Source organism: Enhydra lutris, unplaced genomic scaffold (genome assembly GCF_002288905.1).
Source record: "Enhydra lutris kenyoni isolate GAN:26980312 unplaced genomic scaffold, ASM228890v2 scaffoldscaffold12, whole genome shotgun sequence".
Taxonomy (NCBI): domain Eukaryota; kingdom Metazoa; phylum Chordata; class Mammalia; order Carnivora; family Mustelidae; genus Enhydra; species Enhydra lutris.
The window spans coordinates 71,164,335-71,180,774 of record NW_019154096.1 but is presented as its reverse complement, the minus strand read 5'-3'; the positions used below and the strand labels follow the sequence as shown (position 1 = coordinate 71,180,774).

At 48.0% G+C, this 16,440-nt stretch overlaps 1 protein-coding gene across 3 annotated transcripts in view; it reads left to right on the top strand.

Annotated features, from left to right (window-relative positions):
* The window catches only part of LOC111144712 (fibroblast growth factor receptor 2), a 98,429-nt gene that overhangs the window by 64,303 nt on the left and 17,686 nt on the right, over positions 1-16,440 (top strand). For 2 of the 3 annotated variants that reach the window (XM_022499149.1, XM_022499147.1), the window contains 3 exons: positions 1,796-1,992; positions 10,967-11,118; positions 14,233-14,354. In XM_022499149.1, the coding sequence (XP_022354857.1) occupies positions 1,796-1,992; positions 10,967-11,118; positions 14,233-14,354 (471 nt within the window). The remainder of the gene's footprint in view (positions 1-1,795; positions 1,993-10,966; positions 11,119-14,232; positions 14,355-16,440) is intronic. The other variant, XM_022499148.1, reaches the window with a different exon arrangement.

The window sequence follows — 16,440 nt, the reverse complement described above, 5'->3', positions numbered from 1 at the left end:
TCCGCAGTTCTCTGAAGGAAGACATGGCAATTACTTTGTAAAATTCAAAGTAATTTTTTCTCATTTCAAATTCCATTTCACTAAAATCCCATATGTACTTTGATCACATGGTTCCACTCTCTCTTTTCAATGATACGTGAATAGAGGGATGTACGTTGGGGTGCCTGGGGAGAAGCACCCTGGCATGTAGGACGTACAGAAGCAGTGTGTTACCTACCACGGGAATCGGTGGCTTTGTTGCATGTTGCAATGAAATGGACCCTCCGTTTGCTTTTCCTGCAAAGCATGCTCGCGCCGACGTGGGCTTGATGTGATTTCCGCCCTTTGGAGAAATCAACATCAGCGAAGCCCTGTTGCTACATGCTGCTGTGGTCTGGGTCTTCGACCAGCATCTCTGTCCTAGTCGAACCTCTCCTGACAACCGCGGTCTACTTTGATGCATCTGTCTCTGTCATTTCCTTTGTGAAGCTGCCTAGACTGGTTCGCTAGCTCATGATGTTCCACTCCAGTTCCTAATTCCTTATTTCTAGAGTAAAGTGCCTACCTGCATGCTTATTTTTATATCTAGTAAAAAGAAATTGATCATTTCATTTTGTGCTGTGCTGCTGGGAGTTTTGACTATCTTGCAAGTATTTTTTTCTGATTAAAATGGATAAGCTTTAAATAATACCATTGCATCCATTTTGCCTTTTGAGTCTGCTCTGTGAATATTTGCTTTGAAACAATGAGATGCCTTTTACTTTGAGCTTGCTTTTACTTGTAGTACTGCATTCTACAGGGGCCTAATTGGCCCTTCTTAACCGATTTGCCTGACAGTACTAGCACATTAACTAAGGACGCAGTTCAAGAAAAATACCATTTGGAAATACACTGCTTGTAGCTCCATGACCACTGAGGACTGAGGAGGGAGCAGATAGTATTTTAAGTCGATCTAAGAACGTGTTACCTTAAGTAATTCCATGGATATGCACACGTCATACCGTTTCTCTTTTTTCTTTTAGAGAAAAGTTGTAGTGACCTCAATATAACCAGAAAACACAAATCTTAAATGGTAATTGACTAAGGGATATTAGAAACGTTCCATGGTATGGATGTAATGATTCTGTATCAAAGGCAATTCGGTCTTTAAATTCAGTGCTTTCATTTGTTCAGTTAAATAATATGCTGGATTGTGTTAAGAAATTTGAAACCTTTCCGGGCCAGCCTACTAGATGAATATTTATTTCATTTCGTACGGACGTGTGTTCACCTGGGGGAAACCACCACGTCACATCTTCCTTTGGAAGGGCTTACCCAAATAGGAGTGGCGTTCCATCTGTTCACATGCGAAAGTGGGCGTTGTTTATATTTAGGAATTTTTAATTTGTTTTGCATCAGAGATCCCCTCGGAAGACAGTTTCTTTCTTTCTTTCTTTCTTTTTTTAACAAGTGTGGATAACTGTCCTATTCTGTCCACACGTGTGACAGAATGTGGCCCCGTAGCCTGCCCTTCGTGTATTGGAGCCAGCCAGTCCGTGACGATCACTGGATTGCAGAGGCCCGTTGCGGCTAGAAATAGTGGCTGCTCGGGCCCTGGTGGTCCAGCGGGCAGCCCTTGGTCACTCACCCTCATTTGGGAGCGGTGCAGGGCAGGCCCATAGCCCATGCCATTCTGCAGCACTGAGGCAATGGGAAGCCTGTCGTTGGGAATGGTCACCACCTTGTGATTCGTTTAGCTGTCCGGGATGTGTCATCAACCCCGTGTCCTAACTCTGTGGCCTGCTTATCTGTTCCTCCCCTGTGGTGTCCACTCCAGCTCCTGTAAGAGAGAAGGAGATCACGGCTTCCCCAGACTACCTGGAGATAGCCATTTACTGCATAGGGGTCTTCCTAATTGCCTGTATGGTGGTGACGGTCATCTTGTGCCGAATGAAGACCACGACCAAGAAGCCAGACTTTGGCAGCCAGCCAGCCGTGCACAAGCTGACGAAACGGATCCCCCTGCGGAGACAGGTAACAGAAAGTAGATAAAGAGTTTAAAGAAATTTACTCCTCCCCGCACGCCCCAGCCAGCCCTCGGCTCTCTTTCTGGGCTACGATATCATCTACTTCTGCGAGCTTCAGTGCGCCACATGCCTCTCAGTGGCTCTCCAGTTAGTGTTTGGGGCTCAGAGAGTCAAATTCTGGTGCATCGATGGGGTCCGCTGGGTCAAGTTCCAAGGGCAAGAAAGTGGGTTGGTGTGAGACTCTGGGAGCTAATTGGCAGGACTGGAAATAACACAGGGAGGCAATGTCCTTGTGTGTTCGAGGCTCAAGTGTAACCGTCTTTTTGAATCATAGGCCACTTTTGTCCCCTGTGATCTAATGCTGTTTTTGAGACAGGCTTATGCCACTAGTTGGGAAGGGAGGGACTCTAGTTCTCTTTGACTTATTATTTTCTTTTTAATCAAGGTCAGAAACTTATGCCCTGGAGATGAAACTGAACTACTGCTTGATTTAAACCAGACTATGATGTCTCTAGTAACTGGGTTTTGGCTCGACCTCTCTGATTCTTAAAATAGACGTGTACGCATATATTATGTGTTATTGTTAATCGTTCGCAAGTGCGGCTGTGGATTTGGTGGTAGAAAGATTTTTATACTGAATGAGCAACAGATTGTTCTTAACCCTGTGTCTGGCCTTGGTGGTTACTTTTCGCTCGTGTGTCCCTCCTGATGGGTGTCGTTTTGCTCTGGAGAGACAGGGCAAGATAGAGCCTCTGCCGCCTCTGCCGTGACCCACAGCTGCAAAGCCGAGTGGGATAGGATATGCTTTGACTCCTTCCTCTGTGTTCCTGAACATGGAAGGGGAAGGCAGATGTGAATGACAAGTGTTTACAAGTCAAGTATTGGAAACTTTGTTCCGATCAAGGAATTTCTTTGGCGGCAGCAAGTAAAATGGCTAACGCGCCGCTCTGTGGTAGCGTGTGCTTTAGTGGAATTTACAGGGCGTCTGTTAAAATTGCAGATTCCCTCGTCTTAGCCCCAGAGGCTTGTCATCCAGTAGATGTAGAATGGGGCCAGGAATCTGTATTTTAAGTGGGTTCTCAGGTGATTCTGAAATGCACTCTGAGAAACTCTGGGTGAATCCCAGCCCCGCCCCCCCGGGACTTCAGGTACGATGACATTTTCTGGGGCAGGCATTAGCACGGATTAGGAACCAGTCGGCCGGCCGCAGCTTTGGCATGGCTCTGGCTGTTCCCAACCCAGCTCCACACTCCTGGCTGAATGGGTCCTTGTTGACTTCTCCGGAGCCGTGAATCAAGCAGCTCTTTATTCTTCTTAGAGGCTGAGCATGGCATCCGGAGTGTGTCAAGTGCAGGTGGTTGCCCAAACTGTGAAGAGCGAGGCAAGTAAAGGTGCCCATTGGGTGACTCCTGCCACCAAGAATGCTATTGTTAATAAAATGACACCACCATCATTCTTGGGGCCTTCCAGAGCAGCAATGATGGGGCCACTTGCCTGACTCTGGGAGAATCCAGTCTGAAGGTGACTCTTCACACGGCCAGGTGGTGCCTTCAGTGACCTTCAGGGGCTATGGCCACCCCTCTCCCTCCCTCCTCCTTTCCAGTTACCTCTGGGCCATTCTTCCAGACACCATCTTGAGAATCTGACCTCAGGGAGTTGCAAAAGGGAGTGGTGTTCCCATCTCTATTATTAATTTTTTTTCCAATAGGGGAAAATGCTACCTTCTGGAGGAAACCTGCAATTTGGTGTAGCTAGACCATTGGCCCGTAATGATGTCATCATCTTTTTCTGCCGCTGTGACAGTGCTCTTCTCTTTACTTAAATATAAAAGACCCAGTTGCCCTTAAAATCTCCTTGACTCAGCCCTATTCGTTGTATTTCTGTTTCTCTTTGGCTCACTGGCCTTTTTTCTTTGTCTCCACTTTGGTTCGTCATTCTTTCTGTACTCTCCCCTGTGGAGCCAAAGGGAACATTAGGTTTTCTCTTTTTCTTCTCCTTCTTCTTCCTTTATTTATCATAATTTCCTGAGTGCTTGATCTAACCCAGGTTCCATGCAAGATAAGACTTGTCACCTTCCAGTGTTATTTGGCCATCATCGTTTAGAATGTAGCTGTCTTGGGTTTTAGCAGCGTCAAGGAGAATAAGAGAAGCAGAGGAAGGTGGGCAAATAGCCATGCCCTGGAGAGGGGGAGGGGAACCAACAGATCTCTGGGAGATTAATTTATTTGGGGGAATGTTGATTATTCATTTGGGGGAATGTTGACACCCCTCATCAACTCTTACGTGTTAAAATGGGTGTGTGTTCTTGACAACGAGCACGGCCCCTTTGGTGGGGAAGGAGATGCCCATCAGGTATCTGGATAAAAGAGGGTTATTGGGCTGTAGCTGTAATGAAAACCCCATAAAGGCTGGCAGATATGTTGATGACAGAGAAAATACCACAGGGATGCCAAGCATGCCTTTACCTGGCGACAGGTGAGCCTGTAATCAGATGTCTTGAGGATGGGTTCTTCCTAGTTACTTGCAAGGCCACTTTTCAGGCTGTATCTGCCCAACCTCCTCTACCACACAGGGAACACTGAGTGTCTTCATGCTGGAGTCCGAGTGTTATCTTCTTGGCCCTGACCCCTTGCCCCTCCCCCAACACACATACACACAACGTCTCACTCAGCTCAGTCCATCATTGTTCTCTGTTTAGAACAAGAGGAGTGGTGTTCTTATTTTTCCTTCTTTCTCTCTCTCTTTCTTTTTTTTTAATCCTTCTGTGAGTGTTTCCTTCTTGACATTTACTAATTTGTCCTGGACTTAACTGTTATAAGACCGACGTTTCAGTTTGTTATTTTATTTGAGTCAAAAATACTTTTTCCTTGGGTAGCTCAGAAGAAATTCCTTGTGTGCCTGTCCCAGGAAGCAGGAGTTTTTTGAGGTTCTTTATGCATTTTGAAGCTTGAGGAAAGGGGGGACCTTTTTGGTTGTGGGGGAGGTGGGTGGCACACAGCATCTCCCCGTGTCCCTTGACCGAGGTTCACCCTGGCTCGGACACCGTGCCAGCCCTTGGCTCGCCCGCTCTCGCTCCTCTGGAATCGGCATGATCAAGGTGGGGGCCAGCCCGGAGAGTGTGTCCTCGTGCGCTTGTCAGTGGTAGTGCAGGTGTCTGGGGCTGCCCGTGGATGGCTGTAGTCATTAGGAGGCAGCCTCTACATGTCCACACGTGTAAGAGAGGGCTCCGCCTTCCCTGGTCGCACACATCACTTGGGCATCGCTGGAGGGAGGTGCGAGGAAATTGTGGAGGTTTCTTTAGGAAGCATGAGCTATTTTGCTGGGTTTGGTGGATCCAGTTTTCAGTGAGTACCTCGACTTTCTTCTCTGGAGCCAGAAGTCTCCAGAGGGCAGGGTGGAGATTTCCCTTTTGCTATAAACAGGTAAACCCATCTCCTAGGTGGGGAGGTACACACGTGCGTGCAGTGCACACTCCCACCACCACTGGCCTCTGAGAAGGGCTATGGGGTAATTTTTGTGAGACTTTAGTTTTGCCATGTTGGTTGTTGATACAGGTGGATCAAGGGCATCTTTTATAACAGTATCTTTGAGGTGAGTGGCATGAGCCCAGAGACCTCCTGAATGGGACAGAAGATGTGGGGGTGGGGGAGGCCTGACTGGGTACAAGGGGATTCAGGTGCCAGTTCTTGGGGCTGCGCACTAATGGTTATTAAACGCACTGAGCCCCGTGAAGGCGGGTTCCACTCTTAGAAGCTCATTCACTGTCTAGCAGCCAGATACCATGATCTTGGCATATTCTCCATGGTTTGGTCAGTCATGGGGTCTAGTGAGACCTCCCTGGTTCCAGAACACACGTGGGTAATGAGACTGGCCATGGGTGGCTCCCTGCACTCTGCCCTTCCATGTGGGCGCCCCCATTGGGCTGCTCTCCCCCTCTCAGCCTTCCAGAGACAGGGCGGTGTGAGATCTGGTTTGGATTTTGACTCCTGGGATCTTCTAGAAGAACCAGCCCATCCACGACTGGGGAGCCATTGCTCTGATGGGTTGAGTCATGGAGTCCAGGGAGCAGCATGGGGGAGGCAGAGACCTGGTGAAGGAGACGAGTGACAAAAACACCTTGTCTGATGACTTAAATTTTGTTATGGAGGGAAACAGAATCCAACCCCCGAACCCCCTTGAACCTTTAACCCAGCCACCTGGTTTGAGGTGGTGAAAGCATTTTGTTTGGACATTGGGGAGCGGCAGGCAGGTCTTACAGCAAAAAGTGTGTTAACTCCTGTTCTGGCTTGGGACCGTGGACCCACAGCTTCGGAGTCAGGAATTAGCATGCACATTCGTCACCGCCCCCCCTTCCGCCTTTGCTTCTGCCTGCCTCGTTCTCTGTGAGGTCCCCTGCCTTGGTTCTAATCTAGTCTAATCTGGTGTGCAGAGATAACACGATTTCTTGGTGGCCCTTTAAAAAGAAAGAAAAAATCACTTCCTTTCTTAATCTCCCCTATAGACTGTGGAAATATACAAAAGGCACATTTCGTTAAAAGCCTGATTTATGGCATGTGTTAAAGAGATTCCGGAAAGTGGGGAGTTGAGTAGAGACTGAAAATACATGCTAGAACGTGCCTGTGGGGACTGAGAATGGCGAAGGCGGTTTATTTTAGGGTGTTCCCATTTATGGCTTGTCTAGCACTTAATGATCGCCACCCATGGAATATTTTCAAATTAGATAGGCTATCCAATGAGGGGAGATCATGGTTTTGTGCAAAAAAAGAGCAGTTTATAATTGAATAGTGCTGCGTTAGGAGATTCACAGGTGGGCAGCGGGAATGACTTGGGGGGTGTGTTTGGAAGGAGAGAAGCTCCAGCGAGATGCCGCGTTGCGTGGAGGCATTGATGAGCCAACGGAAGCATGTCAGCTCGCAGCAGAAACGGAGTGAGGACAAAGCCAGCCATAGTTACAGTCCCAGAGGGGATTTTAAAAACTCAATAAAAATGCATGGAGGTAAAATTAAGATAACACTTCCACGGACAGAGTGACCAAATTCTAGTTTCTTATATTGCTGGCATTTTCTTACCTTTCTCCCCTCCGATTGGTGCTTTTTATAGAAGTATTTTCCAGATTTATACATTGAATCTAAACCTCCACCCTTAATCTGGACAGAACTTTCCTAAGTAATCCTTTTTGTAAACACGATTTTCAGGTTTTTAATAGTCACGATAACAACCAAGTTTGCCAAGGGTTTCCGTTTTGAAAGCTTTCACAGGAAAACCTCGTTGAGATTGTTTGGAGGAAGATGCATACGTGTGTGAACTTCTGCTGTGGGTTTGTGGGCGAAGGTTGCTCGGGTCATAGGTGAGCCGCAGAGCAGTCAGCGTCTGACGGAACGTTAGGTTTTTCTGCTCTTAAGCCCCCTCTGAGCCGTATTTGTCACGAGGATGTTTTTATGCTCCAGCTTTCCTCCTGCTCTGGGACCGACCCCTGACTCCCGGATCCTTTGTTTCTTGGGTTTGCTTTTTCCCTTGCTGGAGCCCCAGCCCACCCTGGCTATGAGCAGAGGGTCTCATCTTCCAGGCCAGTAAGGCAGTCAGCCCTTAATGCCAGTGGGTTTCGTTCTTCACAGGGCACACAGGAAGCTAACATCTCCCACTCGAAACCACCACAGGCTCCAGATCTTCTGGGTTCCCCAGAGGAAGATGCCGGTCATAAGCTCCCTTGGATCTGGGCAGCTCAGGATTCTGAAAAGGTGCTGGGAAAAACTACTGTGGTCTTGGCAAATATTAACTGAGCTTTTAGCAAGCGCCAGGCTCAGCACTAAATGTCTTATGGGTGTGACCTCATTTCACCCTCACGGTGCCCCTGCGGGGTGGGAACTTCCCCGGTTTCCTTCTAACAGGTAGGAGAGTCTAGCTTGGGATGGGTAAATGACTTCCCCAAACTCTCACAGTTGGCCAGCATGGGAATTGGCACATGGCCCCCACCTGATTGGGCCCCCATGTTGTAGATAGTTAGCAGGGGAAGGGGACCAGCTAGGGTGGGCTGCTTGGCCAGGGCTGGTCAGTGGGGTGCCCACGTGGGAGGGTGCAGAGATGCTGCAGAACCCAGCACAGGGGAAGGAGAAGGGCAGTGTTCTCGTCATTTCTACCTCATTTTGGAAATCAAGTCAATGTGTTTCAAATGTGTTTTTCTTGTTAAAGGTGCTATTTCTAAAACATCAGAGAAATACATAGACAAGGTAATAAAATTCAAATGGCTTAGAAAGTTCTGAGGTAGAACAAATTCTGCCCCATCCCTCAGCTATTTGAGTCTCTCTCTGAAGGTGGCCGCTCTGAAATCTCTATCCTTCCTGAACGTTTGGAAATAATGCTGTGTTCTCTCACCCACAAGGGAAGAAATTCTGGAGGACCTCTTCACTCAGAACCACCTCCCCCTGTGATTTCCCCATTGGGTTTCCCCTCCTTTCCACCGATGCCAGCACACCAGGCACCGATGGTGGAATTCTGGAAATCCTGCAGGGCCGGTGGCGAGAGTCTACCTGGCTGGCCTTGCAGAGAGTGTCATGACGACAGAAACTGTTAGAGCGCGGCCTTTTGAGGCCTGTGTCATCTCATCGTGAGGCTGACTTTTACTAGTGTGGTTGGTACTTGTTGCTTGTGACCTTTAAGTACAAGTTCCCATTGTAGTGAATGGTGATTTTTTTCCTCTTCGTGGGGAAGAACTTTCCAGAAAACACCAGCCTCTTTTGGTATCCATAGCACATGGCCTTGAGTCAGTGTAGTGCTCTGTGTTGGGCCCCCCACACTGGAGGGGTGTTCCAGGTTGTCTGTTTGGCCAAGGTGGGGTCCCTGCCTCGGCCCCGGCATTAGTGGGGGCCAGGGGTGGATTCTGGGGGAGTCGCCACGGTCACTACTGTGCTTTCTTCCTTGCTTCTGCCGTTTGAGTGTGTGGACACTTGGGTGTGAGGCTGCAGCTTTTTGGAGCCCAGTCTATTCATGGGGTTCTCTCAACTCCAAAATTAATGATTCTTCAACTCCTTTTGAAAGAAAAAAAATATTTATGGCGCTCACAATAACACGGCTCATACTGTCTGCATAGTAAAATTTAGGAGGGAGTCCCCTGTCAAAAGATTGCTTAGAAGGGTCAGAAATGTTCTCGTGTACGTTTTATTCTTACTTTTTAAAGATTAATATATTTAGGGGTGCCTGGGTGGCTCAGTGGGTTAAGCCTCTGCCTTCGGCTCAGGTCATGATCTCAGGGTCCTGAGATGGAGCCCCGCATCGGCCTCTCTGCTCAGCAGGGAGCCTGCTCCCCCCCGCCCCCCGCCCCGCCGCCTGCCTCTCTGCCTGCCTGTGATCTCTGTCTGTCAAATAAATAAATAAAATCTTTAAAAAAAAGATTAATATATTTAGAGGGAGAGTGAGTGGGGGGACAGGGAGGGAGGGAGAATCCTCAAGCAGACTGTGCTGAGTGGGGAACCCAGCATGGGGCTCGATCCCACAGCCCTGGGATTGTGACCTGAGCTGAAATCTGGAGTCTGATGCTCAACCGACTGAGTCACCCAGGTGCCCGTTCTCTCGTACATTTTAAAACATAATAGAAATTTTGGCTTAAAAATCCCATGCAACTTGATTTCAGTACTGAAAGCAACTTCCTGTTCCTAAAATGATTTCCCCCTCCCAGTCCATTCTTGGGCGTTTCTTGGGATTCCGTCTGCACTAAGGGCAGTTTGGGCTTACCAAGAAGAGAATAAAGGTTTTCCAAATAGGACGTGGCCCAGGAAGTACAGATCTTCTGGTTCCCAGTGGGGATGGTTCAGGTTCTACTTCGTGAACACTCATCTCAACTAAGTTTGCTCACCTGTGTTCCGTCTTTGGCATCTTAATTTGAAAATTACTCATCAGCACAGCTGGGGCGTGCAGTTGACCTGCGCAGTCGTGCAGGGGATAGAACCGGGTGGGGGAGACAGCGGGCTGCTTTGTTGGACCATGTTAAACCTCATGTTCTGACTTTCTTGAGCCCCAGGGCTCGTTCATGGTTTAGAATAAGGTGGTGGTCAAGCAGCCCACGATTGTATCAGGACAGTTCAGTAACTGTCAAAACTGGCCTTCAGGTGGGCTCTGTGCGAGTTTTCCTTTACAGAAACCAGCACAGGGAGGACGCTATGTTTAAGAAGTAACCCTTTTATCAGACGCAGCCCGAAAAGGGTCATGGTGAATGACAAAACTCGGGGAAACCCTTGCTTACCTCAGGTGGGAGAGGAGCTTTGCCATGTGATTATGAATCGAGGATGTAGTTTTTTTTCTCCTTGACTCTTCATCCCTTGTGTCCAGTCCACTCATTTCTGAAGGCGAAGTTGACAAGAATCTTGATTTTCACCGAATGGTCGGTGTCAGCAGAGAACGGCCCCAGGGCCTGGCGTCAGGTGTCCTGGCATTATGGCCCTGGGAGCGAATAGAACGCCCTTCACCTTCAAATCCTAGAGCTAGCTCCTTGAGACATCCGGCTTTTCTTTCCAAAAGGCAGATGAAATATCGAAGAGCGGATTTTCTAAGAAGGTTCCATGGAGTTGCATAGGCTGAGAATTGATTAATGGTCTGAGCTGGTCCACAGGGAGATTGATCGTGCGGGGCTCTGGGACAGATCTAGGCCAAAAGGCAATTGCGAAGCCCGTGGGGTGGTTGCCCTTGCTCAGGTGCTTATTTGGGAGGAATTAGGTCAGAAAGCTGACTTAGATGTTGCTCAGGTACCATCTAAAAATGTTTGCAAATCTGGTCTTAGGAACCTCGGATATGGGTGAAATCTGGTGCTGCAGAGATGGGAGTGCAGAGAAGCTGGAATCCAGTGGTTTGGGGCCTAAATTCTTGACTTTGGCCAGCGCTCCCACTTGTCTTCCTTTCTAAGGATCGAACATCTGGCTGGGCTCTGGCCGGCTGCCAGGCCTCCCAGGTAGAGCCAGGATTACATCTGGGGCTTTGCATTTTGTATCCAGGTTTCTGCCGAGTCCAGCTCCTCCATGAACTCCAACACCCCACTGGTGAGGATAACCACACGCCTGTCCTCAACAGCAGACACCCCCATGCTGGCAGGGGTCTCCGAGTATGAATTGCCAGAAGATCCAAAGTGGGAGTTCCCAAGAGATAAGTGAGTATTTCTATTGGCTGCAGCCCCGAATGGAATCATGTATAAATGGAGTTGCTGGATTGACATGTTCTTTTCCTGATCTTAACTGCAAAGGTCATGTGTGACGGTGTCAGTAGGAACGAGTGAGACTGTAATTCTAAATAACCAACTTCTGAAAAAGAAAAGAATGGATTTTCTCTCTCTCTTTTTATTTCACTGGTTCTTTTAAAACAGATGCTAGGCATGGCTGGTCCCCAACCAAGATAATACTTTCTTAGCACTTTTTTTACTTTTGAGATGATTCAAACCCAGTTACACGGACTTCATGTAAGGCCGTATCCCATTTGTAAAACAGATACAATGTTCCAACTTCTGGTTATTAGAACATGACTCTTCTATAGTTCATTTCTTTGGGGGAAATTAGGTATAAGACATAAATTGTCTGAAGAATCTTCAGTCCATGTTGCTCCTTTTAAGTGTTGTTAATGTGATATGTGGCTGTGAAGGTTTGAATATGGTACCTGATGTCACATTTCCTCTGGTCCGTAATATTTTCTCTATCGGATGATGTGGAGGTGTTTCAATCCGATGTTTAGTCAGAGCACGGCCACCTGGGCTCTGTTGAAGGCATTACTGGGGAGTCTTCATGTCTTGATTTGGCGTCAGGCCCGTGTATTTGGGCTGTCTTGGGTGGGATTTGAATCCTTGCTCAGCTAGCCAGTGGCTGGGCAGCCTTGACTCTGAACTTCATGTTTATAAAATGATGACCATGGTATAGACTTCACAGGACTGAGTACGGTTCTGGACTCATGAGTTTCCCCGTCTTGCGCTCTCCTTCATGTAGTGGTAAGCTAGGGGCTCTGAACCGCAGACCCCAACAATATGGCAGTGCTAGGCAGAGAGTGTGGGAGGCAGACCCTGTGCTCCCGGCACTCTGTCTTCTGGGCGGGACCAGCTTCTAGACCTACCTTCTGCAGTACAGTCTGATGGTCCTTCAAGGCCCTCAGCTCACTTCTGGGGTACCACTTGTAGTCCCTTGAGTCTGAACCGTGGTACTAGTGGAAGGTGGAAATCATGGACTCTCCGTCTACATCACGTCAACTGGGACAAGCTCTTGCCTTGCTTCTCTAGAGCTCCTACTCACCGTTGGTCTTGACATTGGCAGTATCTCCCTGAGATTAGGTCAGAGAGGTGTTTAATTACAACAGAAGAAACTCATCCACCAATGTAGAGGTACCAAGATAAGCTTTTCCAGAGCCTGGGTCTGACGAGCTCTGTTTGGAAAGAGAGGGAGCTTATAGGGCACTGTGATTTTTTTTTTTCCTTTAAATTTATTTATTTGTTAGAGAGAGCACAAGTAGGCAGAGAGGCAGGCGGGGGGCGCGGGGAAGCAGGTTCCCCGCTGAGCAGAGAGCCCGACGCGGGGCTCGATCCCAGGACCCTGAGATCATGACCTGAGCGGAAGGCAGAGGCTTAACCCACTGAACCACCCAGGTGCCCCAGGGCACTGTGATTTTGATTCCCACAACTCCACGCCACTTTTGCTTCCCAGGAGCCAGTCTGGAGATACGAATGTGTATCATAAGCTAGAATCAAATAACTGCCCAGGTCTCACTCTGTCAGGAGGGTTAAGGGAGGTCATTTCCAGTGTGTTCATGTGTTGTAGTGGACAGACCATTCACTTGGTTTTTGAACAAGAACTAGGAGACATCAGAGAAAAACACAAAGAATGGTGTCCTTACCTGGGGAGTGTGGAAAGAGAACAGGGCTGTTTCTCACGAAGCCACCTTGCTCCCTCCTTTGGGTGTACAAGCAGGAGGGCTCCTGCGCACATTCCTGTGCATAGAGGACTGACCTGGGTGGCTGTGATGGGACGTTAAGAAACGACGGCTCTCAGGTTCGGGCCACAGTGCTCGCTGCCCGTGACGCCGCCAACAGTGGACGTCTGTGTGTGCCTAACCGTCCGCTCCCACCTGGGGGGGGGGCCTGGGTGCGGAAAATGTGAGTGCTAAGCGTTTCAGAACAGAGTTGAGCACAAATGTAGGTGGGGCAGATTTCCAGTGAATGAAGGCTATTTAGAAGAGGTTTATTAGATTGGAGACAGAGGTGGCACAAAGAAAGGATTGTTACGCTTGTACTAACAGGGCAGTGGGACATAAATTAGCCATTTTTCCAATGCAAATGTTTATTTTCTGCCAAGATATTAAATTTAATTTTAGTTCAGGAGAGAAACAGAATGACCTCAGCCTAGCGTACACTGCCCTCAGTGTTTGCTTAGCTTTTGTAAACCATTGTGTACTTAACCATAAATACAGTATATTTACTAAGAGCTGCTAAATACTTTGCTTTTTTGTGCTTAAGTGAAACACACACACACACACACACACACACACACACACACACACACACATTCATAAGCATTCCAAGGATTTCGCCATTCTGTCGGCTTTTAGAATGTCCAAAGACAATATATGGCCATTAGTAGGACAGGCACCGAGCTTCTGAGCTTAGAAATTAGGAAAATAGTTTATCATGTTCACTCTGGATTTTCTTCATTAACAATTTGGGTAGTTAAGGATTTCTAAACTGTTAGGTCAAGAAAGATTTCCCTCAATTTCTAGAAATGTCTTTGTCCTTTAGGGAAAAATTAGAGATTCCTTGAAATGCGTTTAAGATTCATATCATGTAACTTGGCCAGGAATGTGACCGTAAAATCCACTGGTATTTGAATAATAGTGATTTTAAAGACATCACTTCACAGAGACCAAAAAAGAAGAATAGCTTTAACAGTTTTTCTTTTAAGACATTTTAAATTACGAATATTCAGTTGGCCTGAGATCAGAAGCTCCTCCTTGTTAGCACTTAGGAAAGCTGACCGCCTCACTAGTAAGGATACCTTCCACAAAGAAAATAAATCGTGAACATGAATGTGAAACTTAATAGCTGTCCCGCCTGTAATTGACATTCTCTACAACGTCACTAAGAAAATACTCAAGCGCGTGTATACTCCGGTCTCATTAGTTCCATATGATAAATGCTCCATGCTTTTGCAAGCCGCTGAAAGATTTTTATATTTCGTTCTGGAATTTCCCCTTCACCAGATGCTCTGCGCTAATCCCCTATTTACACATTTAGGCTGACGCTGGGCAAACCTCTGGGGGAAGGTTGCTTTGGGCAAGTGGTCATGGCTGAGGCGGTGGGAATTGACAAAGAGAAGCCCAAGGAAGCAGTCACTGTGGCCGTGAAGATGTTGAAAGGTGCGTGGGGAGGGGGATGGGCGGGGGGTTGGGGAGAAGCCTTATCAAGAATGTTCCTATTGTGGCATGTGAACTCCATCATGGCAGGGGGTCAGAGAGCACATAGTTGACCCAGGGGTTGAGAAGTTTTCAGTATAAATCAGCATCCTGGACAGACGATTTATCTGGAGCTGCGTGCACTTCCAAGAAAGAAAAGCCCGTTTTGTTAGAAAGGGTGGCCTCCCATCCCAGATTGTTCTTGGTCAGCTCCTTATTGATGACCGTGATTTTTTTTTATTCCCACTGTATCTGTATGTGCTTAGAAAAATCAACTCACGTGTGATTGGTTCCTTTAGATGAGTCTGGGTATGCTGAATTTAACTTGGAAACGAAGGAAGGTTGGCCTCTGGGAGGGAGTGAGGAGGCGTAGGGAGAGGAGGACATACCTCTTTCGTAAGGGGAACAACGCAGAATTGACACTGGTCTGGGAGAAGCCCTTGGAGAGCTAATAGGGAAGGAGCGGGATTGGTGGCCTGGCAGAACCTTCTGGAACATGTGAACAGTTAGTGTGTGATGTGGATGTCACATGGCGTTTGTGGGATGACCGCCCAGCCCTGCTTCATGCTCATGTCCAAGGAGCTTACAGCACTTCCAACTGTCAGCTCCGTAGTATTCTCTTAGGAGAGGAGTTCCAGGGAATGGTTCTGTTACAAACCCTATTGTTGGGGGCTGAGAAAGGACGGAGCTTTTCCTGTGTGTCCAGGCAGAGATGCCTGTTCTTGGATGTGGGTGCCTGTCCCATCGTGGATGCTTCTGGAGTTAGGCTTTTTCTTTCTTTTGTGGGCTCTCTGTGATGGTCATCCTGTCCTTCCCCAAGTGGGGAGGTAGCAGGGTGGAAATAGTATTAAAAAAAAAAAAAAAAAGGAATTTTTTTAAGCTGTTGATCTGAGTGGCTCTTTGGGAAGCTTGGGTGTTTTGAGCCCTTCACTTTGGGATTTGATGCGAGGGAGGCCCGTGCTCAGCAGCTCCACGTGCCTCAGCTCAGCTGCACCAACAGAGGTGACCCTCTGGCTTTTGTCCTGCATGGCTGGGGTCTGCCTGTGTGCCCTTGCCCCCCTGTGTGGCAGGTGTAGGCAGCTGTGTGCCCCCAACAGCCAGCCTCAGCAGCCCCTGGCCACTGACCATGGCCAACGTGGGGAAGGCCTAGGTTTCCAGTCTCTCTTGGCTGAACTTTTATTTGGTTTTTGGAGCTCAGAATTAGAGATCTGAGCGTTTGTTTCTCTGGGTATAATCAGGCTGGCCTTCCCTTTAAGGGTGGAGGCGGGCATCGGCCCCAGAGCCCTGTGGAGACCCTGGCAACTCTTACAGGCAGTGGGTGGCTCACGTCAGGACAGCCCTCCCCGTGCTCCAGCCCAATGCGTTGCTCATTCATTTGTGAAGTTAAAAAACTTTTGGCCACATGGCTCCTATGCATTTCTTTATCTCATTTTTTTTTAGTAAATGCAGAGTTTTTCATATCAAATGAACTCGAAGGGAGGCCCATGGGGAAGAGTCTTGCCACTCTCCAGAAGCTATGAGCCCATGAATGTGGGACCGAAGCTGTTTTTCTTGAAATTGGAGAGCAGAGGTTTATAAAACTTCTATTTTTTTAGTTCGGGACTCAAAGACCTCTTTGGAAGGCATGAAACTTTGCCTGCTCAAAATGCACACGCACGCACACACACACGCGCGTGTGCGCACACACACCCACACACTTTTGTAAACACTTACAAGGTGCCCTCTGAACCTGTCTGTGACTTCTGTAAGGGCTCGGATTAGTGGCATTTGATCTGGAGAAAGTCTGTTGATTTGGGATGCCCCATTCCCCTCTCCCTCCTCTTCCTTTCTATTGGACTCCCAGTTGCTTTCAGGCACCTTGAAGTTCGATACGGTTTTTTGGAGGCACCGTAGATCTGCCAGAAGGTGGACTTGCTTCACGATAAAGTTAAACACCCCCACACTCGGGGGGGTTGCTAGAAAAGAATTGGTCTTAGCATCAGAGCCTATATTCTCATCCTGACTTTTGACCCCACTGACCCCAAATTAGCTGTTTGACACGGATCAGGGC